Below are 22,567 nucleotides of genomic sequence, written 5' to 3' on the forward strand. Positions count from 1 at the left end.
AAAGATTAAGCGCCTGAATAGACCTTGTATTTCAGAGCCTCTTTTCTTAGTTCACACTTTTCCAGAGTGTGAACTTTCTTTCCAATATTTAGATAGGTTAGGAAAGTCCATTTGAATTGAGTTATACATCATTTTAAAACGTAAAGTCTGTTCTCTCAGAATCTGCCCTTAACTAAAAATCCATATCTGGAGACTTTTTGTGGTGTTTATGATGCAGGGTTACATGTTGTATGCAAAACAAATAGTGGCCAATGGCAATGAATGTCATGTGATAACTCTGGGCTGGTATCAGCAGCTGAATGGGATAAAACTGTTACTGTTGTTCGGATGACTTCCTTTAAAAAAACAAACAAACCATGAATAGCACCCATCCACCATGTGATAGTGAATGTGTATACATCAAAATGCACACTCATCATTAACTGTTGACTCCAGTAAGATACTTAGGTTGTTGTATACTTACATAAAGATCAGTGATAAAGCTGTACACAATTTGTTACGGGGATCCTCGAATATATCCTAGCTGGGCATCCTTCCTACTCCATGGTATCCTGATGTTATTGGGTCTTTAACACTGCCACCTGTCTACAGCGACAATAAGAACTGTAATCTCTTGGGTGGGCTTTCTAAACAGGTTTTTACCATGCTGTCCAAGCACCTTTCCTTTTAGTTTGACTTTAAAGGATAAGTTTACCTTTGAATAGTATAGGCCTATGTGTGGATTGAGTGAATGTAGCAATATTAATAGAACACGTCACTGAAAGTTTGAGAAAAATTGAACAATCCAGGCATAAGTTAGGAATTTTTGAAGTTTCAGTGCTGCCATCGCAGGATGAGATGACGGCAGTTTGTGATGTCACATGTGTAGAACCATATGAAGAAAACTTAACATATTCTAAATTTTCTCGCATAACAAAAGAACACTTGACTTGATTCTTTCAAAAGGCATACGGAATGATAATTCCCTTTGTATACATTTCATTTTAGTATCAAGTCGAGGGAATGTGAACGTATTGACAACAAAAATATTTTGTGGAATTCCCCTAATGTTTTCTTAGTATGGTTCTATACATATGACGTCACAAACTGTAGTAATCTATTCATCCAGTGATAACGACACTGAATGTTCATCAAAATTTCATTGATATGTTCTTCTAATATTGCTGCATTCACTCAATCTGCACATTTATAAGGGCAACCTCATCCTTTAACATTTTCTCATCAAGCTCATCAATTTCTATGTTCATCATATTGCAGACTTTGTAATATTCTACTTCCCTTTTAAGGTTTTCCAGAGCTAATGCAATTGCTCTCTTTTCTCTTTTCCCTCTTGCCTCGATGAAATGCTGATTTTTTTTTTTTGGTTGTCGTTTAAATGTTGATTTTTATCTTCTAATATGAATGTACAAATACAACACGTGATAATTCATTAAATTGTTTTCTGTTCTTGAATTTGTAATTGTCCATTCAATGGGGAGGTCTATATGATTCACGGAAACATTCTTATTGACAAACTAACCATAGTAGTTTTTCCATTATATGTCCATATCCATCATTCCACTAATGACATCCAAGTAACTTTGTTCTCAATTCCTTTTCAAAATTTGCATTCGAATGGCAACAAATAAACTGACCATAATTAAAGGACACTCTCCCATTCTTGAATGAAGTTGACTAACTTTTTGATCTGTGTGTTCTTTCTTTCTTCTATATTTTGTGTGCATGTGTCAATGATTCGCTCGACTACTTTAACTCTGAATTTACTTTCTTTCTTTTCTTCTTATGATTTTGTGATGCCTCTATTTTAAAACCACCATTTTTTTTCTCTCCTGTTGCTACTTATGGTACAAATCACTTTTCCCGTATCTTACTGATACCAACTGGACACATTTTCTCCAAAAAGAAGTGAAATGTATTTTATTCATTTGTCAATTAAATCCATTTTAAATATGCATATAATTTGGAATATATGCCAGAAATGATTGATAAAATGTCTGATATAAGATTTTTCTTGAAATTGTTTTGATATTACTTTTTATATTGCCACTGACATGATCGTGATATGTCATTTCCAAACTGAATCTTCCATGCAAATCTTTCCTTTTTCACACCACATATGTCACTGTCCGAACTAAGCAATCAATTGTAATGGACACTACTTCCTATTTCCATTTGCACTAGCTTACATTTTTCTCCTCCCAATATCTTTAATACATATTATTGTTTATTTTATTTTGTGATGTTACATTGCCTTTTTTGCTAACCTGTTTAACCCCATTTCCAGCCCCTTCCTTTCAATGTTATGAAATGCTGGCTTTAAATTGTGCACTCTCTTTGTCAAGCTTATGCATTATTCTCCGCTGGGGAAAATACCCTTGTGTGTTTCGATCCATCTACGTTATATATGTCTGCCTTGCATGCAATAAACGTGTGTTGATGGCATGACATATATATACCATATGTTTATTCTTCTCCTTTAATATATTTCTATGCCTTCCACTATTCTCTGTTTCAGTCCTTCTCTCCTTTCTCTTTTCCTCCTTCCATTCTGTCTTCATTCCTCTCTCTCTCTCTCTGCCTGTATACATGTAATATATGAGTGCTTTATGTATATTTATATGTATGTTTTATATGTATGTATATATATCCACATGCATATATATTTATATGTATGTAATATATATGTATATGTATTTACATGCATATATATTTACTTATATATATAATTTATGTGTATGTAATATATATATGTATCTACATGCTTATATATTTACTTATATACATATATTTATATGTATGTAATATACAGTGTATATGTATATGTATTTAAATGCATATATATTCACTTATATACATATATCTATATGTATATAATATATTGATAAATATATATGTCATGCTTCTTCAAACTCATCTTTCCATGACTATTTCTCTACCTTCTTTATATGACATTGTTCTTTCCTGTTCTCTGCTATTTTTCTTACCTTGTATGTTTTAAGCTCCTTTCTGCATTGATATATCTTTACTGTATTCCATGTTTGCTTATTTTTCCTATTCCTCACGTTATCCATAAATTTTACACTACTTGCAATATTCTTAGCCCCTTTTCTTTCACACTTCATATATTGGTCTTCCTGTTCTTAACTAATTGCTTCTTTCATGGTCACTTGCATGCGCACTCTCAATATGTCTCAATATGTGTGTTTTCCCCTTTGCAAATTTCATAAACTTTGTTTGCATTTCCTTAATCATCCTTTGTATGTATACACCATGTGGTATGTCTATTGTGTCTTAAAATAATGTTGCCTTTGCGCCCCCCCCCCCATGTTAAAAGAAATCTTAACTTGACATCTTATGTTATGTAACTGTATCAAAGGCTATCCCTGTATTCATCTCAAACTTCTTTCTTTGTTGAGTATACTCCCTATTCCCATGTCATTAAGCCCCTCCCCCTTGCCCCGCCCATCTTCCCTTAGCCCCGCCCAACTCCTCTTGTGCTGCATTTTGATTGGTAGATTTGGGATGGGGTATGGAAGCCTCGGTAGGAGTAGCTCCCCGCCCTTCTCTGACTTTAACCAGACTCGTGAACACCGTGTTTTCATTTTCCCGTCTGCTGTCCCTCCCACCACCAACACCACCACCGCCACCACCCATGCTGTCCCCACCCCTAACTACGTCGGTCGCCCCCGGATACGCTCCTTCAGCCCTAGCAACGGAGGGGAGGAGTCACGAAGGAAGATCCTGCAGTCGTATGGGAAAAGCATGTCCTTCGACACTGAGCCATGTGAGTTGATGGTTCACTCTCCTATTTATACATAGCTTTGAATAAATGTTGTGAGCCAGTCTTTGTGCAATTTCAATATATTCAGTTCCATTTCAAGTTTTTACTAAGGAAATCGACAAATGCATGTGTTGCGTTAACGAACCCTCCCTTGTGTAGCGATGTGCCTCAGTCTAACAGAAAGGTCATTTTAGTGACACAAAAGGAATTAGGGGATTAAGTAATCCATTTGTTTGTATTTAGACATATATGCCTCAACCATATCGGCGATCTACTATATATTTGAAGAGTTTGTTTGCAAAAACCGATAAGTCCATATTGGCCAAATGGAGATATTTGCGATTAAAGGTCAAGAAAAATAAAGAGAATAATAAGAAAATTTTTGCTTCTTTTGACCATAACTTCAAAATCTTCAAAAATGGACTTATCGGTTTTTGCAAACAAATTCTTCATTTCATCATGATGTATCTATAATGTGTATGTTTTGGATGTATCTTTAAAAAGGAAATCCACCCCCAAAATATATATCCACTTCGAAAGAAAGTGACAAATTTAGTATTCCCTACTGAGCAATGTAAATGTGACAAAAATTGTATAAGAAGTAAGGAAGATATGATATTTTGAAATGTCACTGTTTTGGGAATTAAAAAAATCTTACTGGTACTTATGAATATTCGAATAAGCAAATTGATGATGTCATGATCTTAAAATTCCTTCTTCATTTTGTGTACAGAAATGACAAAAGTCTCATATTCAAGTTATATTTATGTAAAACTTGCCCTTATAACCTCCCAGATTATAAAAGAATTATAAAAACTTTTTTTTAACATGCTTGTACTTGTATTAGCTTAAAATGATGTTTACCTCCCCCCCCCAAAAAAAAAAAAACAAAAAACCAATAACAAATAAATAAATAAATGAAAATAATGTATTACATACATTAAAAAGAGTATGAGGGTATGACATCATCAACTCACTCATTTGAACATTCATAAGGACTGGTCAGGAAATGTTTTCCAAAAAATGTTGAATTTCAAAATGTCATATCTTCCTTATTTTTCATCTGATGTTTTGACATATTTGTATTGTTCTGTAGGGAATAATTTTCTCCATGTTTTGAAGTTCATCTGAGTTTGTGTTGGATTTTTTTTCTGTAATATATATTTTTGATGTATCTTTCCTTTCTACTTTGGATGTATCTTCTGTATGTATTTTGGATGTATCTTTTGCGTATATATTTTGGATATATATTTCATATAATTTGTCTTGTGAAACTCTAAGATTTCATACATACATTTAAGGATGAACTCAAAACTCCTTGCCACTTATTGATCGATATTGTCATGTTTTTATATATTTTATTTCAATTCTTGCTGTTAGCTCACAAGACGGTTACAAGTGGAAGAAGAAGTGAGCCTCCAATACCTGTTGAAACTGTAAGTGGAAGAAACATTGAATTAATTATCTTTGAAAATCATCTTTGATGACATCAACTGCCTAATCATATAGTTCACATTTTCATATACAGTGACTAATTCTGGGTGTTTAGTCAAGATGATGTTCTGTCATCAGCCAAACCTTGGCCAAAGCTTTGTTTTTCATATTAGTAAGTTTCATTAAAGATCCTTCCAATTAATGAAATTAGACGAGTGTAAACTGAAATAGAAAAGCAGGAACATAAAATGTAATCTGAAAAATGATAGTTTTATGCAAAAATGGCAGTGAATTCTTGATCATGTTAATTGCAGGTCAGTTGGAAGAGTAGAATGGTTATTCTTTACTAAGGCTGACATCATGTTTATGAAACTTTGCTGTAACCAATGCTTTTTCAAATGTATGTTGGTTCAAGGTTATGAATAAAAAAGAAACAAATGAATGTGAAGTGATAGCTAGTCTGGCAGTTGTTGCTTAAAGCTTGCCTTTCTTTTTCTCATTCTCAAAAAAAAGATCTTTAAGATTTTATTCTGACTCTATTTCATGAGTCCTAAACAGCATCGTGCTGCCAAAGGCCATTACAGAATTGCCTTGCTTTGAATTTCCCTGTCTTTTAGATTTGATGACTTGTCAATTGCTCTTTGAGCAACTTGCAAGTTACCGAAAAAGTTTCTGATCTAATGTTGCCAACTTCATCATTCCTGGTGTTGCCAGATTGGTCCAACCTTATACAATGATTGTTTGGTTGCAGTGTAGAGTGGTTGTTATTCCTTTTATTTCTTTGTGTGAAATAGTAAAGAAAATTGTTCATTTCATTTGCTTTCTTTGATTTAAACTTTTTTGTTTATAAAGCGTGCATTTTTGTTTCTTTGTTTTACAATTCAATTCCTTTTGCCGTGCTTCAACATCGATCTTTGCAACACAGTATTTTATGATTTCAATGTTTTGGAGACAATGCTTATACATCATTTTTGTTTTAGCTTGAATTAAAATCTAAACAGGGAAACTGAGTCCCCTCATGATCAATCTGCAATAACTTCAACATTATGCCTTTAATGGTCTGTGCTATTTTCTGTGTTTAATAATTGTCTTCTGTCATCACTCTCTCATCATAAATTGCTAAAACAAAATTCTTTCAAAATGATCTTAAAACTGATACCTGTGTGCATTTTTGTGGAGATCATTCTCTTCAGTCATTTCTGGTCTCTCTGCAGTACATGATTGTTGTGTTTATCATTTTGCCACTTCCTCAGTTGTCTAATTTCCACTTTTTTCTTTCATTCTTCCTCTTATATGCTCCCCTTGTGTACTCCCGAAAAATAAATCTGACCGAATCCAACTCATCTGCGATCTCTTAAAAACAAACTTGACTTTAAAGCCCCCGCGCCATTGTTCTTCCGCGTCTGACGTAATGAGCGTTCGTCTCACCTCCACCGTTCCGTCCCGGCATAGGTACTCGGGTCGAGTTATATCCGGCTCCTATAACTCTTGTCAGGTGACTCTCTCTTAACCTTTGACCTTTGACCCCCACTGTCTGAACTTCTGCTGCAATGTAAACTACGTCCTTCTTTTCTATGTCCGAGCTGTGGATTGTATGTCTGTCTTGATGTTGCAGAGTACCATGTAAGTTAAAATAGCAAGAACAGAGAATATCTGTAAATCTTTAATCACTTGTTGCCTCACTATACTAAGTAAAATGGAAAAACCTATTTACACATTGAAAGGGCACTGTGCAAATTCATCTTTATTTGGGATTTATTCCTTTATAAAAGCATGTCAAGTTGTTCCAAAATGATTGTGGCATTACATTATTTTCCATTCTCTGAAAACAAAAAGGTTGTTATCAGTGCTCTTAAGCTATGAATCACCATCAGGTTAACATTTTCAAGACTCGGTTTCGGAGTTTCAGACCAATCTTTGAAGGAAACTTGCCATGTCTTTTGAGGATACATGGAAAATGGGATTGAGATGAGCATTTCCTTCATAGATTGTTCTTATACCTGTTATATGTTGGATATATCAAGGACATTCATTTTGGCAAGGGTTTAAAATTTATGAACATTAGTAATTTATCACAAAAAAAATAACATTCTATTATAAAAAAAAAGTATGGAAGCAAGGTGTTAAAAGCTATCAGACTTCAATGCTGCCTGACATATATAAATTAGATCCAATTTCTAGAAATTTTACTTTTATAGCTGTGTTGTGCCACTGTGATCACAATAGTATACCCCAGTTCTATAATAAGCTTGAATATGAATATTAGTTTTTAGCTACAAGCATGTGCAGTTTATAAAGTGCAAATAAAAGTGTAATTAGTTATGTGTATACAGTATATTTGTTATATTATTGTATATATTTGTAAATATATTCACATATATATGCGTGTATATCTGCATGTGCTATTTTATCTGGTCACTATGAAAGTGCATTACAATTCCTGGAGAAGCATGGTGACGAAATGATCACATTTTAAAGAAAATAGCAGAAGGTATGGAAACAGACCATTCAAATATCATATGTCTGCCATACTTATGCCATAGTAGCCTTCTAAATTATTGGTAGACCTTACATTTCAGAGCATACAAATACAAGTTTAATTTGGGGGGCAAGGATTATGTCCTTTGCAGTTCTTACAACTGTAAATGTAACATTATTGGATCAATGTGCACAAACATTCTCAAATGTATGCAAGGCTCAACACAAGCTCTTTTTTTAGTACCTAGTTTCAGACCACTTAAGCATTTATATATATGAAGAGTTTGTTCAAGTCCATATTTGCCAAATGGAGATATTTGCGATTAAAGGTCAAGAAAAATAAAGAGAATGATAAGAAAAATTTTGTTTCTTTTGACCATAACTTCAAAAATGTACCTTTACATGTAGTGACCAATATATCATTTAAAAGGTATTATTTTGTACTTTATGACAGAGACCGTACTTCAAAATCTTCAAAAATGGACTTATCGGTTTTGCAAACAAACTCTTCATATACTGTACAGTGTTGGCCCGGCCAGGAAATTTAGTGGCTGAAAATAGAAAGAAAAACAAGAGGAATTAAATCATCTTATAATATAGTAAGATAAAGTAGTGTGTGATAATCATATAAAAATTGGCAGGGAGGAAAAAGTACTTTAAATACCACATACTGTGACAAAAAGTTTAACACCCAAAAACATAAGAATCAGCAGATTTGATAAAATAATGAAATATTGGACCAGATTTTTCTCTTCACATATAGAGCTTCACTGAATTATAAAAAATGTTATTATGTCTTAAGTCTCTGCACTGTCTACACTCTAGTGAAGATTTTGATGGATTCACAACATGATGTATCAAGTTTTATATATAAACCTCATTTAGAAAAATGTATTCCTGACTAAAATTCTATTATCATTATTATTATCACCATCAATATCATCATTGAATAACAGAACCATTATTATCATTGTTAGCTGTCTTCTAATGCTAGCTGTTGGCATTGCAGTGAATTGTAAATCTACTAATTTCTGTGCTGTGTTCATATATTGTGATGCTGCATTAACTCCCTCTCTGAGATTGCCAAGATGTTCCTCTCTTGTTACCATAGCAACCTTACCATAGCCTCATCTTTCCTTTTGAAACTAACCTCTACCCTTCATGCTTTATTGATCCTTTCATCATTTTAATTTTGTGTTCCATAGTCCACATCGTTCACCGACTTCATTTCTCCCCCTTGGTTTCATGAATCTTCACCTCTCTCTCTCTCCTATCTCTCTGATTTTCCAACCATCAACTTGAAGAGTTTGTTCGCAAAAACCGATAAGTCCATATTTGCCAAATGGAGATATTTGCGATTAAAGGTCAAGAGAAATGAAGAGAATAATAAGAAAATTTTTGCTTCTTTTGACCATATCTTCAAAAATGTACCTTTATATGTAGTGACCAATATATCATGTAAAAGGTATTATTTTGTACTTTATGACAGAGACCGTACTTCAAAATCTTCAAAAATGGACTTATCTGTTTTTGCAAACAAACTCTTCTCATTGTGTCACTGCAAACCTTTCCTCCTCCCTTTCTCCTCTCTCATCTTGTTAGACAATATTGTCCATCTGAGTAGAAGCTGATGTCTCTTTACTTTCGCATGCTTGTGCTGCATGTGTTTAATGTATATGCATATTTTGTATGTGTGTGTGTGTTTGTTAGCAAACTCTGCACTGTGTAAGTTGGATGCAGTTTTTTTAAAAGGCACTGCATTATTTTCACTGATATGGTAATATTGTGTAGGTGGAGCATAGAAACAGGTAAAAATTGAGCAATGATTATTTGCCCAGCATTTTAATAGGAAACAATGCTGCGTGCACTCTTTATATTTCCCTCTTTTTCAACCTTCTCTCTCTCTTTTCTTATTTCTGTTTCTGTTTTTTTAAAATCATTTTAATGCATGAGAGTGAAGATTCTCTGTAACCATGGTAACCCCTCTGTTTCTCCTCCCAGGATTCTTCAGCTAGTCCTCCACCTGGCAGGGAGTACATCTGTCTCTATGATTTTGAAGGGATGTTAAAGGACGACCTCACACTAAGGTGTGTATTCAGTTTTTAGTTAAGGGCAGATTCTAAAAGGACAGACTCTAAGCTTTAAAGTAATGTATAGGTTGATTGAAATGGACTCTCTTCACCCACTCTAGAAAATTGTGAACTGAGAAAAAAACTCTCTGAATCACAGGGTCTATTTCAGTGCTTAATCTTTACCAAGTGATGCTAGCCATGCAATGAATGGGACAAAAAAAAAACAGGATGTAGACCACCATAGCAACAACAATGAAGGGATCATCAGATTAAGCTGAAATTAGGCATGTTTTTTTTTCATGTTCTTTCCATGATTAATTTTAACTTTCAAGCATTAGCAACATCTTTGAGTTAACAGTGAAGAATGTGTAATGGATTTTTTTAAAGAAATAAAAATGGGACCTCTAAGACATACCTAATCACACAAATCTATGAAAAAACACACTTTCCCACTTTCTCATGTTGAACGAATTAGAACATTAAGTCGTTGAAGACCAGCCCTGAGTATACAGGGGCAGGTGTCTATGTTTGTTTGTTTGTTTGTTTGTTCATTTCCATCTGAGAAGATGGCTGGATAGCCCATATTCAGCTATGTTAAGCTGGTCTTCCATGGGGTCCAGTTGGATGTGAGGTGGGACCACTTCACCGGGTTAAACACCCTGCTCTTTGTGATGAATTAATGAAGCGGGATCTTTTATGTGCATGAGTTGTTACTCTCTCATACACGGGACCTCCATTTTATGTCCTATCTGAGGGACAGAGGCGTATGAGAGGCATATGTTAGATGTGTGTTGTACCGAAAGCAACCCATCCTCAACGGGTTTTATGAGATTTTCATTTCATTTCTCTCCTGCAGAGCTGGACAACGAGTTCGGGTGGCTGAGGATGAGGGATCGGACTGGTGGAAGGTAAGAAGGAAATGTGGTTGCTATGGAGCTTTAAAGGGGCACTCCAGATGATATTCATAACTTCACATCATATAGTACTTAACTCAACAGCTCCATGTATAGATTTGTAGATTTTCTTGTGGCTCTTGAGCAGAGAAACAATACTTTGAAAAACCTTAATCAAATTACACTGAACAAGGAGGTTGACATAGGAGGCTCACATATTTCCGAAAATTAGCAGTGTAATTCCATTACAATACCAGTTCGCCAGTCCTGTGTATAATCTATGCATGCCTTCTTGTTTTGTTCTGCTTCTTTGAGCCCCAACTGATGCATTATGGTACCCTGCCATGTCACCATCCTTGCTCTTTTCAATTTGTTATAAATTATGAAAATATTCGTATTCTTCATACCAATTACCATAAATTCTGAAACTTTGTACTCAGTATTATCAATTTATCCTTGTTCAAATGTAAAAGTCAGAAAATCATATATGGAGGTCTCCTTTAAGTGCTATTTTTTGTATGCACATAATTTGTTAGTGATAAATTGCACCTGCCAAATTAATGTTTAAGAATGCAAAGTACTTAATGTAGAGATTTTAGTGTGATATAATGCTAGATGGTGTGGTCTATCTTGTGACCAAATGTTGGAACAAAATTTTATACAAATTCAGAGAAAAAGTGGCTTTGCTGGTTCACAATTGAAAATTAATTGCGCAAAAATGTGAAACTTAATTTTTTTTTTTTTTCCCCAAAGAAACTTTTGAGCTCTCTTTGTAGGATTTGGCTGGTTTGCTTTATCACCAACAAAAGAATGTGTTAAATTGAGGGATGGTTTGCCATATAGTTGCCAATTTGATCAAATTGGCAACTATATGGAGACTGCATCTGAGACCAGATGAGACTGAATAATATTCCTTAAATCTGCAAATGAATCATAATTCTTTTACACATATTTGCCACAATGATACAGATAAAATAAATGTTATCTTCTCAGATGTGTTACCAGTTTTAAGAACTGGTTGTAAATGTAGCATTTACATAGAGCTTTTTTAAGAATTCCAAAATGAGCATTGGCAAGTGAACAAAGTAAATTTGAAATGTGAAGATAAGTTTGAATTCTTCCTTGTAAAATACAACCAATGGATATTGAAATTATTTACCAATAAGAAAGAAAAAGTTAGAATTCCAATCAACAGAAATGTGATTCTAGAAACTTGATGGATATCTTGTTGAGGTCTCTATGTCAATATCTACTGAAGATCAGTGAGTGTGTCAGTTCAATATTTGATTTTACAATACCAAGCAGTTATTGTGAGCTGAAAGATGTGATTCCAAAGAAGAACAAAAGCACTTTCAATGAGTTATGCAATGATCCAGGTGCATTGCTATGTAAGTGCATAAATCATCTCTTATTAGGCATGCTTGAAGCCTCCATTAGAAAAAGAAAAAAGGTAAAGAACAGTACCCAAACCAAAGTGGTCTATAGCAGGTTCCCCTATGGAGTGGGTTAACTTGTAGAACTTTTCTCATGACTTGGTTTTCCTTTGTTTTGGTTGCCAGGGCGACTGCGAGGGCAGGTTTGGCTACTTCCCTGCATTCTGCGTCACCTTCCTCCAGCCCTGGGAGCGCGTGATGCAGGTGGCGCACCCCTTCAAGGCCTCCATGGAGAAAAAGGATGGTCTCACCCTCCGCAAGGACCAGGTAAGATGAGTTCCAGTTTCCTTTAACCCATTAGTAACTCACTGGCAGACCAGAGAGGATGCACTTGGGGGGTGTTTCATCAACATTTGTCAGCGCTGACAAGTTGTCAGCGCTGACAAGTTGTCAGCGCTGACAAGTTGTCATCACTAACAATCACCATAGTAACAGTCAGTGACGAGAGCTTCTCAGTCAATCAAAACCACGGATTTTGCTTAAATTGTTAGCGCTGACAACTTGTCAGTGCTGACAAACGTTGATGAAACACACCCCAGGTGTGTACTCCCTCTTTACTTTTTTGTTAAAACAAAAAATAAGGGGGAAAATTGGGGGGGGGGGGGGTTCACCCCATTGAATTTTGTAAAGGTGCCTCCCCTTACAGAATTCCTGGATCCACAGCCTGTAACTGAACTGCCAGAAACCACCTGTCTACTTTTTTTTTGTAGTTTTATGTTTACCATCTGTATTGTTTTCATATGAAATATATAATCATGTTATTTGAAAGATTTCAAGGATCAACAAAGGTATATCAAAATTATTTCTGTGATACCTCATTATCTTGGTAAAGCCTAAGCAGGCCTTCAAATATATTCAACTTATAAAAGGCGAAAATAAACTTGTGGTGAGCTATTTCACATAATTTGGAAAGTTGTCCAAATGAGAGCAATATTGTTGTACCTTCTAGGGAATTGTAGGCCATTATGTAGAGAATCTTAACTTTCAAATTGGGCCTGCATAAGAATTTTCTTTGACATTTTGTGATATCGTTGCCCTACTAATCTGTAGTCTTCTAATCAATTGACGGAGGCACATAAATTCAAACAAATTATATTTTTCATATTTATAAAGAAAATCAGAACTGTTAAACTGATTGTTGGATTTTCCTCAAAGTTTACTGATGTTTACTGCAATATTACCTTCATTTACTGAATACACATGGATGTTTACATTTCATGTAGATTTCCCTGTAATGTTACTATTTTGATGCTACGTTGTTATTGGTACAACACACTCTCAAACTTTTCTTGTTTCACTGTTCATATGGGAAAGGACTTCATATTATATTATTAGTGGCATTATAATTCCTCTTTCTTCTCTCTCTCTTTCTCCATCTCATCCCTCAGGTTGTTATCCAAATGTCTCCAGAAGATAATGGTTGGGTCCAGGTCAGGACAGGTCGCAAGAGTGGCTACTACCCATATCAATACCTCGAAATGTATGAGGCTGTCAGGACCTCCAAACGCTAATGGTTCAGTCCAGAAGCGCGGGCCTTCCAGTTAAAGACTTATTTAATGACTTGGAAGAATCCATTCCCATCAAGGGGGGAATGTTGTGAGGGTGATGAAAAATGTGGAAAATCAAGGCTGATCTTGTGATGTATCCAGATGTATGAATGATTGTTTCATGGCAACATCTTCAAGTTTGATATGAATGGTGACACTAGAGGGCAGCAGACAAGAGCAGTGGCCAACAATATCTAAGTTGGAGAGATGTAATTGATATGAACATTTTCTTTATTTATTGGATTTTGTGCTTCAAATGGGAGTTGAGGATATTTTGAAAGAGGATCTCCGGAGGTTTCTCAATCTCTATATTCATTTTTGTTGAGATGGTAAAAGAGAGCGATTTTAAAAGCGAATTACCTCTAAGGTCTTACTGATTGTTTTAGTAGGAATTGGTGACAGTTCAGGCACATTTTGTGTGTGTAACTCAGTGGGTCTGAATACCGAGACTAATTCTTAAACCAAGATGAGTAATAGTATATTTGGCACTTGTGATAAGTTCACTGTTGTCGACTCTATTGCCATCACAGGTTTAAAGGGCAAGTCCACCTTCATATACATGTAGATTGAGTGAATGCAACAATATTACGTCACTGGGGCGACAAGACCTCGTATCTACAAAATTTCAAATGTTCAGGAGAGCCAAAAAACGTGGCGGCCAAAGCACTGTGGCGAATAGGAGAGCCTTTCCTTTGATGTGCTGTGATGGCTTCATTTTATGAGTAAGACAGTTGGGATTTGGACAGGACATCACTTAACCCATTATTTGACCATTAATCTAAAAAAGTCATTTTCACCAAAATTGCAGATACTAGGTCTTGTCACCCCAGTGACGATTAATAGAACACATCAGTGAAAGTATAGGGGAAATCCGACAATCTATTCCAAAGTTATGAATTTTTATAGTATCTGCGCACTCACTGCTGGATAAGAAAACTACTACAGTGTATGATGTCACATGCATAGAACAATATAAGGAAAATCAAAAGAGATCTTCACAAAACGTTACTTTTGGAATAAAGGACTTGTTACTGACATATCTTAAGGGAAATATTATTCCCCTTGCAATCTGAAAGAGAGAAGTCAAGTGTTCTTTTGTTATGCAAGAAAAGTGAAAATATGTTGAATTTTCTTTATTCTTTCTTTAAATTGTTGTGTACCTGTGATATCACAAGCTATAGTAGTCTTCTCATCCAGCTGTGACTGAGCAGAAACTTTAAAAATTCATAACCTTTGAACGGATTGTCTGATTTTCCTCAAACTCTCACGGAGGTGTTCTACTAATATTGCTGCATTCATTCAACCCACATGTCCAGGAAGGTGGATTTGTCCTTTAAGCAAGAAGGGCTCATTGTTTGTGATGGCCCAGTAGCCCAGGGCCACTAGAAATTGATATGGGGCAACCAAATCTCCAGAAAGGCTATCCTTTGGTGACCTGATTTGGCACTTAGGACCTATGTTTCTTTCTGTTTCTTTTGGGTTATTGAAATTCAAGATTTTAAGATTTAAGTGAAAAGCTATCTTTTGATAGGCTTTGGGCCATCAAACTTTCAACGATTTAGTGTCCTGAATGGGCCACCAGCAATAGATACTAGTGTGGGGCCCTGGTATAGGCATTGTCAGTATCACAAAGAGTGCCTGCATCTTGTGTGTTTAAGGAGTTTGTTTCCTTGTCCTTAGCAGGGTAACATTATTAGAAGCAAAACTCCATCAACATATGAAGAGTTTGCTCGCAAAGTCCATATTTGCCAAATGGAGATATTTGTGATTAACGCTCAAGAAAAATGAAGAGAATAATAAGAAAACTTTTGCTTCTTTTGACCATAACTTCAAATATATACCTTTATATGTAGTGCCTAATATATCATTTAAAAGGTATTATTTTGTACTTTATGACAGAGATCGTACTTCAAAATCTTCAAAAATGGACTTATCGGTTTTTGCAAACAAACTCTTCATAGCAGACAGATCAGTAGTCTTGCTAAGATGCACAAGTACGTACCCTACGTAACATGGTAGCTCCCAGTAGAGTGGATCTATGGCAGGTGCAGTTTATCATGAGAAAGATGGTGATTTTTTTTTACATTTTAAGATGATGTAAGACTTTCAAGGAGACCAGCAGACTGCATTGACCTGGTCTGTACATGAGTTGGACAAGGTCAGTGACTGGGAACACAAAATGTGGTGGTTGTGTGGTTGGGGTGCATTTGACTGGTCACCCAGCAGGTTAGGGGTTCTTACCCTTATGAAAATAGAGATTCCATGTACACTTATTGCTGCTTGTAAAGCTATCCCACCACGCCCATTCTGAAGTAGGAGATAGATAATGGACACAAGGGTGCAGGGACTGCAGTAACAGGTGGTTTTGGATTGGTAGGCTCTGCTGGAATGAGTGATGAGAATTACATCACCAGGGAGCGGAGACCATGCACATAGTGCAGAGGGGATTGATGCCAAATCAGGAACCCAATCCCTACAGTAGAAGACAGTCATGCCAGAAGGAGTTGAAGAGTTTTAGCGTAAAATGAAGTAACTCCATTCTTGCTAAGTTGGGATATTTGTGATTAAAGCCGCCAAAAAAACACACACAACAAACAAACAAACAAATAAGAAAGAAAATACAGAATATTCTTAATCATAGTTTATAGAATATTTCTTGCTATGTCACAAGTGAAGTATTACCGGAAAGGTTTAATTTTGATCTATCTGTTGATGGACTTAGTTTGAAATGTTTAAATATAGCTCTTAGCTCATTTTGCAATAAAACTCTTCAGTTGGTGGTGATGGTGACTTGAAAAAACAGACGGGATTTAAAAAGGTAGTAATTGTTTTGGAAGTGCATGTTAATTGTCACCGTATGATGGAGGTGGTATTGATTGTCACTAGCAAAAAGTAAGGGAAGAAAAATGGTGCTATTTTTTTGAAGGGAATCAATTCAATTGAGCCTCAAATACAACGCAGACATTGTTTGAAATTTGAAAGCTCTGCTTCATTTCTGCTTCAAATGAATTCATATCAGGGATTACAAAGTACAGTAAACTGTAAATGCAGAAATTATTGCAGTACATTAATTTTTGCATATTACGTTCAACTTTTGGCTTGCACAAATTCTGACCCCGCAAAGGTATATTTACCAAGTATTTCCGCACATTTTGAATTAGTTGTAAATGCAGAAATCATATTGCAGTACATAAATTTGTGCATACTTTGTGCAACTTTTGGCCAGCGCAAACTCTGAGAACTGCGAAGGTATATTTTCAAGTTTCTCTGCACATTTTGAATGGGTTGATAATTGCGCATTGCAAATTAAAAACAAAACAATATGTTTTTGAGTCACTCAGCTCAAAAAGTTGCTCAGATGACAATAATGTTGGCATTTACAGGAAACCATAGGCCCTATACTTTGCAAGCACTTGATGATGCTTCACAAATGTTGGAAAGATGAGGTGCACCATTCAACTGGCATTCAACTTCTTGAATAGAGTGCTTCTATCTTTCACCTCTTGAGGAATCTTGTACTTGTAATTGTTTGAAGCACTTATATCATAATTGTTTTCTCTTTTTTAGATAGTCTTGATGATATCAAGTTGCAATCCTGTACTAACATATGATATTTGAAGTTCTGAAGAATATGTGAGATGCTTCATTCTACCTCTGAAATGATTTTATTTGAGACTTGTAACCCTCTCTAACAGAAAGGGTGCATGTCATTTGCACTGCAGATATTTTTCTAAATGAATATTTGATCATTGACAGATTTGCATCAATGCTTCGAGATTGGGTGTATTGTTGATGGCACATAACACGAGGATCTCTTTCATTTTTCTTTGGAACTGCCCAGCAATTTTTGCTGGTGTGCACACTTTCTTTTCATTTTTAGATTAACCTACCTTCGGAGTAACTTACTGACCTTATTTCATTTTTGGATAAAAAAAAACCCTTTGGAATAATGAGCCTTATTTCATTTTGTTGGATTAATGAACCTTCAAAATAACAGTGTAACTTGTTGATGCCTGGAAGTTTGGCTCTCCTATTAAGCACATCTGCAAACACGGATTCATACTAATCTTGCGAAAGGAATCTGCCTCTCTGTAGCTCATGAAAGTGTGTTTATTTTTGCTGAAATGTTTCCTGAGCTAAGAGTCTGCATATGAGAGGTCTTTCCACTCTTGATGGATGTTGGAATGTATCTGAAAGACTTAGAACCAGAATTTCCATGATTATATAACTCTTTATGTGCCATGATGGAGACCCCCTGTGTGCCACGCTATTCTGAGACAGAAGGTAGCCATGCTTTGAGAAAGAATTCTGTTTTTCAAGTTTGTTTAACGTCTACAGATTTCTGTTAAGATGGGCATAATATCAGGCAAAGTTAAAGAGGAATGCCAAGCTTTGTTTCGATATAAATTGTATGACGAATCTATTTTCAATTTTTCTTTTGAATGACCAGTTGCTACATTACTGAAAAGGTATGACTTTTGCACATAAAACCGTGACAGAAACTTAGAATGTACGAGCAAATCTAGTTGGGAACACCGCTTGATAGTCAATCACCACATAAAATGCAAGCCGTATATGAGAGGAACAAAAGCACGAGAAACGCTTTCATTGTGCCGGGGGATTAGCAGTGATTAGCGATTTGTTGATCGGTTTTGGCGGCTTTGTTTGTTGAGCAGAATATGCGAAGTTGGCACGCCGTCGACTGAGTCGGACGTGCGAACGTGGCACATAAAGAGATAAACAAGAAAAGGTTTTAGTGCCTCCAGATGTGTGCAAATGTATAGATATACCTTTTAGGTGATGAGGTTCATGATTGCGATTGTGAAGACTTGGAACATTTTTGGGTGGTATGGAAACAAGAAAAGGGACAAAGCAAAATGCAAATTAATATTGACAATTTTGCAAACATATGGTAATATATATCTTGAAAATTATTTTTTGCATTGCATGCATAGCTTTTTTTATTTATCAATTCAGGTTTTTTTTGGCTTCAGTGCTTAAGGAATTGTTGAAAAAAAAAAGTGTGTGCTCACTCACTGAGATATCTAACCCACCTTCATGAATGGCAGAACCCAGTGTTCACTAGCAAGGTGCACACATGGAATATTCCATTCTGCATTCCAGGGGGTTTTATTGAATGGTTGTATTTTATTGAATGAAGAACTGCAAATGTGTGTCACACGAGTCATGTTTACAATCAATATTATTATAAATGTATATATCTACATATAAATGTATTGTATATTTTTGAACTGTACTATGATAAAAAGTAATATTTTATCATATTTAACTGTAAAGTGACGAAGCAAATCAAACAACAGGCAATTCCATCCAATAGAATTTGAGGTGGTGTACTCATACTTGACTTTAAATCTTCCATAGCCAATGAAATGCCACCAATCAATTTTGGATCCCCACTGGCTGGCCCTTTCGGGGAAGACCGGAAGCGTATGCTGCCGACACTGTTATGTCTTGGATTTATGAGTGGTGGTCAACTCATTACTTGTTTAATACTGTTGGCAATATCAACCTATGTTTTGTGTGTATTGCTGATGGCTGATTGACCCTGACTACTGTAAAAGTGGATATTTTCACGCGAGTAATTTTCCGTGCTGGACTGGGCAAGATGAGTTTCGCATGTTTTAATTCTGCTAGGCAGGAACATAATGGTAAGCAAAAATATTGGTGTACTCTTATTTTTTGTGCTAGTTTCTGGTTGGGCGAAATGCGCAAAAATTTCAACACCGCAAAAATGTCCACTTTCACAGTATGTCATTGCATGAACTATTGACAGTTGGGGTTTTCTTTGCCATTCAACACTCACAGAGACTCCAACTCTCCCATTTTCGACGGGAGATTTCCCGCCGAAAGCCCATTTTTGGAAAATCTCCCGTTCTCTCGCTTGAGATTTAATTTCTCCCGCTCTGTGGCTCTGTGTCTCCCGCTTGAAATGATTTCTTACTTAATATCATTTTATGTTGAAAAATAAGCCTTAGATAGCACGAGAGAGCATCCGGAACCCTAGAGCTGCAGGGCTAAGCGGGCCCTGGACCCCGGCCGCAAGGAACTTCGCACTTTGCGCACATCAAATTGGAGTCTCCCGTTTGCTAGGGGTTTCAGGCGGGAGAATCTCCCGATCAGAAGGTGCTTGGGGTTGGAGTCTCTGCACTCATAGCAACAACAATGAAATGCCTATGGTTGCAATGACTGCCTTGGCTCTCTCCAGTAGCTTTCTGACATCACCATTCTCATAGTTTGATCAATCATGTGTTTCAGAGAGTGTCCACGGCAGATTTCTTTGTTTGACTATGCTGACACACCCATGTGTACCATGTTTTGCTTTCCAGTCACATAATAGCTCAGGGGGGGCATTTCCCATAGCAATTTGGTCGGATATTTTTCTGACAAACTGTTACAAGCTGCTGAAATCCTTGCATCTGATTGGCTGAGAGCAAATTTGTCCGACAACTTTGTCAGACAAAATGTTTCACAAAATACCCCCAGAAGGTTAGTAATATGTGGTTGTTATGACAATTTATTGGTGTTGCATTCAACATTTTAAAAAATATTTTACGCAAAAAATAATGATTCTTTTCCGTACACCATTATCTTTTTAACTATCACCTCAAACGTAATTTGAATTTAAAAATGAAGAAAACAAAAAAAGGAATCTGTCCATTGCACTGGTGCCCTCAACCTACTTACTGCTTTACTGCTGTCTAAATGTACAATCTTGCCAACCCAGGTCAGTAATTGTCCTTGGAGATGCTTTTATTGCAATTTACAATGTAGAACATTCATTCATTCAAGCATATGGCACAATGCAATAGCAGATCCAGAGGGGGGCACACCCCCTCTTTATTTTTGGTTTAAACAAAAGAAATAAAAAGAAAAAATGGGGGGGGGGGGGGAAAGGTGCTAGCGCCCCACTTTAATTTTGCAAAAGCGCCTCCCCTTTACAGAATTCCTGGATCCACCCCTTCAATGTGCCTGGGTGATACCATTAGCTGACTATATTGCAAGTCGCCTTGGGCGAACCACGAGGGGTCGGCATCATTTGCCTGTGTTCTTATGTGTAGTGTACAATGCAAAGCCAGCAGATATAAATGAGCAAGTTTTGAGAAAAAAAAAAGTTTTTGCACCAGACATAAGATTAGGTCTGGGAAGTGTTATTCTGGAGAAATGAAAACACGATTCCCTTTCCAACACTCTTGTTCAAGATTCCGAAAATCTTTTTGACTGGAAATTGTTCTGAGCCCTATGCGTATTACAACATTTATAGAATGCGATATGTGCAGAGAAAGCAGTGGTGAGTGTATATGGGACTGTATAGTGCATTTTGAGATAATTGGTATGCCAATAGTTCACACCTGTGTGACTAGAATTGCTGTGAAAGCTGTCATTTTTGCATACAGGTGATTTTTCGCGAATGAGAAAGTAACAGACATTCTTATTAGATGTTGTTTTCACAATTCTGACACCAAGGTTGTTGTAAGTGCACTAATGCCTGTTTGTTTACGATAATTTTGCATATATGTATAAATTCGCAGCCCAAATGTGATTGAAAATGTGACTGAAAATAACAGCTCTTACTGTACACAGAACATGTTGGTTAATTCCCAGAGCTTGAATGATAAAGCAATCTACAACATTCAAATGTACTGGGTATGTGGAAGGGGAGGGGCACAAAGTTTCCATGGTAACTTGAATGGGTTTGGCATATCAGTCAAAACATCTTCAGTCAGTATTGGCTTGCCAAGCGTCAGGAACAATCTGGACATTTCATTATGCATGAAAGGGAAGAAAGAACTGCTTGGGGTTGACCAGGGAAATTTGCTAAGATGACCAACTAATCTTCAAAGCTTTTGCCATGATCTGTTTCATTATCTGTGCAATTTCAAGCAATTTGTGTTCTTTTGATCGCTTCTTCAATATTTTCAGTACATTTTGATAGTCAACCCATCTGCAGGCTTTCAATATTTCAGATCTCACATGGCGGCAGTTCAGTTTGGCAGTCAGATAAATGCAGATATGAGACATTTTATGGAATTTTGCTGGTATTAGATTTGCAGAAACGGATTGCAGCATTTTATTGGATGTGCATATCTTCAAAATGATTCAAAATGTGATTTCAATAAAAAGCTGCCATAATAATATACCCAACGGCATAGAATTCTTCTTTTGACATGTACAGATGAACATTGTGTAAACTCTGTGTATATATAAATGTGTATCAATATCCATGTTATACATACCACTATGTCCATATAAATAGAAGTTATATATGTATATATATCACACACAAATATGTATATTGAGTATATTGAAGTTATATTTTATGAATGTAAACATATAAAAGAGGGGTATATTTATTTGACGTGTAGATGAATCGGCACACATCATAGGTTTTGTCATTGATGCAATAATTATCTTTTGAGAGAAAGAAATGTGATGAAAATACTGCTCCAAATTGTTCTAGAGTTTCTTGATGTTACGGATGCGGTTTTTCCAAGTATTTTTGAGCAGCTAAGCAAATTCATTTAGGGAGTGTTTTCCCAAGAAGGCTGGTGCAAGTGTGAATCGAAAAAGAAAAAATGAGAGGATTTGAGTAATGTCTTAAGAAGTTTTTGGCATCATGTCAGGTGAGTTGATTAAAGGAATGAAAATGTCTTGTTTCTCTCTTTTTTTTTTTCATTGCATTTTTTTTGAACTTCTAAACTAGGTGGTAGTAATGTAGATAATAGAAAGTTTAGTGCTCCTGCAAAAATTTCTACAGACGTATGTTTTGACCTTAGTTCCTTTCCAAGTTCATCATTGCTTTTGACAAAAGAGACGGACGTTAATAAGAAATGAAAGCTTCATGAAGACAAGTACTCCAGTCTGGTCAGGTTTTGAGTCACAGTTTATTAATTGTTTGTTTAATAAATGT

General features: G+C 35.9%; 1 protein-coding gene across 1 annotated transcript in view; it reads left to right on the plus strand.

The window, feature by feature from the left end:
• LOC139739229 (uncharacterized) overlaps positions 1-13,602 on the plus strand; it is a 65,241-nt gene extending 51,639 nt beyond the window's left edge. The window contains exons 19-25 of the mRNA XM_071649846.1: positions 3,705-3,784; positions 5,162-5,217; positions 6,594-6,710; positions 9,695-9,780; positions 10,622-10,673; positions 12,218-12,358; positions 13,480-13,602. Of these exons, the coding sequence (XP_071505947.1) occupies positions 3,705-3,784; positions 5,162-5,217; positions 6,594-6,710; positions 9,695-9,780; positions 10,622-10,673; positions 12,218-12,358; positions 13,480-13,602 (655 nt within the window). The remainder of the gene's footprint in view (positions 1-3,704; positions 3,785-5,161; positions 5,218-6,593; positions 6,711-9,694; positions 9,781-10,621; positions 10,674-12,217; positions 12,359-13,479) is intronic.
• Positions 13,603-22,567: the final 8,965 nt, after the last annotated feature.

This window comes from Diadema antillarum, unplaced genomic scaffold (genome assembly GCF_040938485.1).
Source record: "Diadema antillarum isolate AM-2024a unplaced genomic scaffold, OU_Dant_1.0 seq00000791_RagTag, whole genome shotgun sequence".
Taxonomy (NCBI): domain Eukaryota; kingdom Metazoa; phylum Echinodermata; class Echinoidea; order Diadematoida; family Diadematidae; genus Diadema; species Diadema antillarum.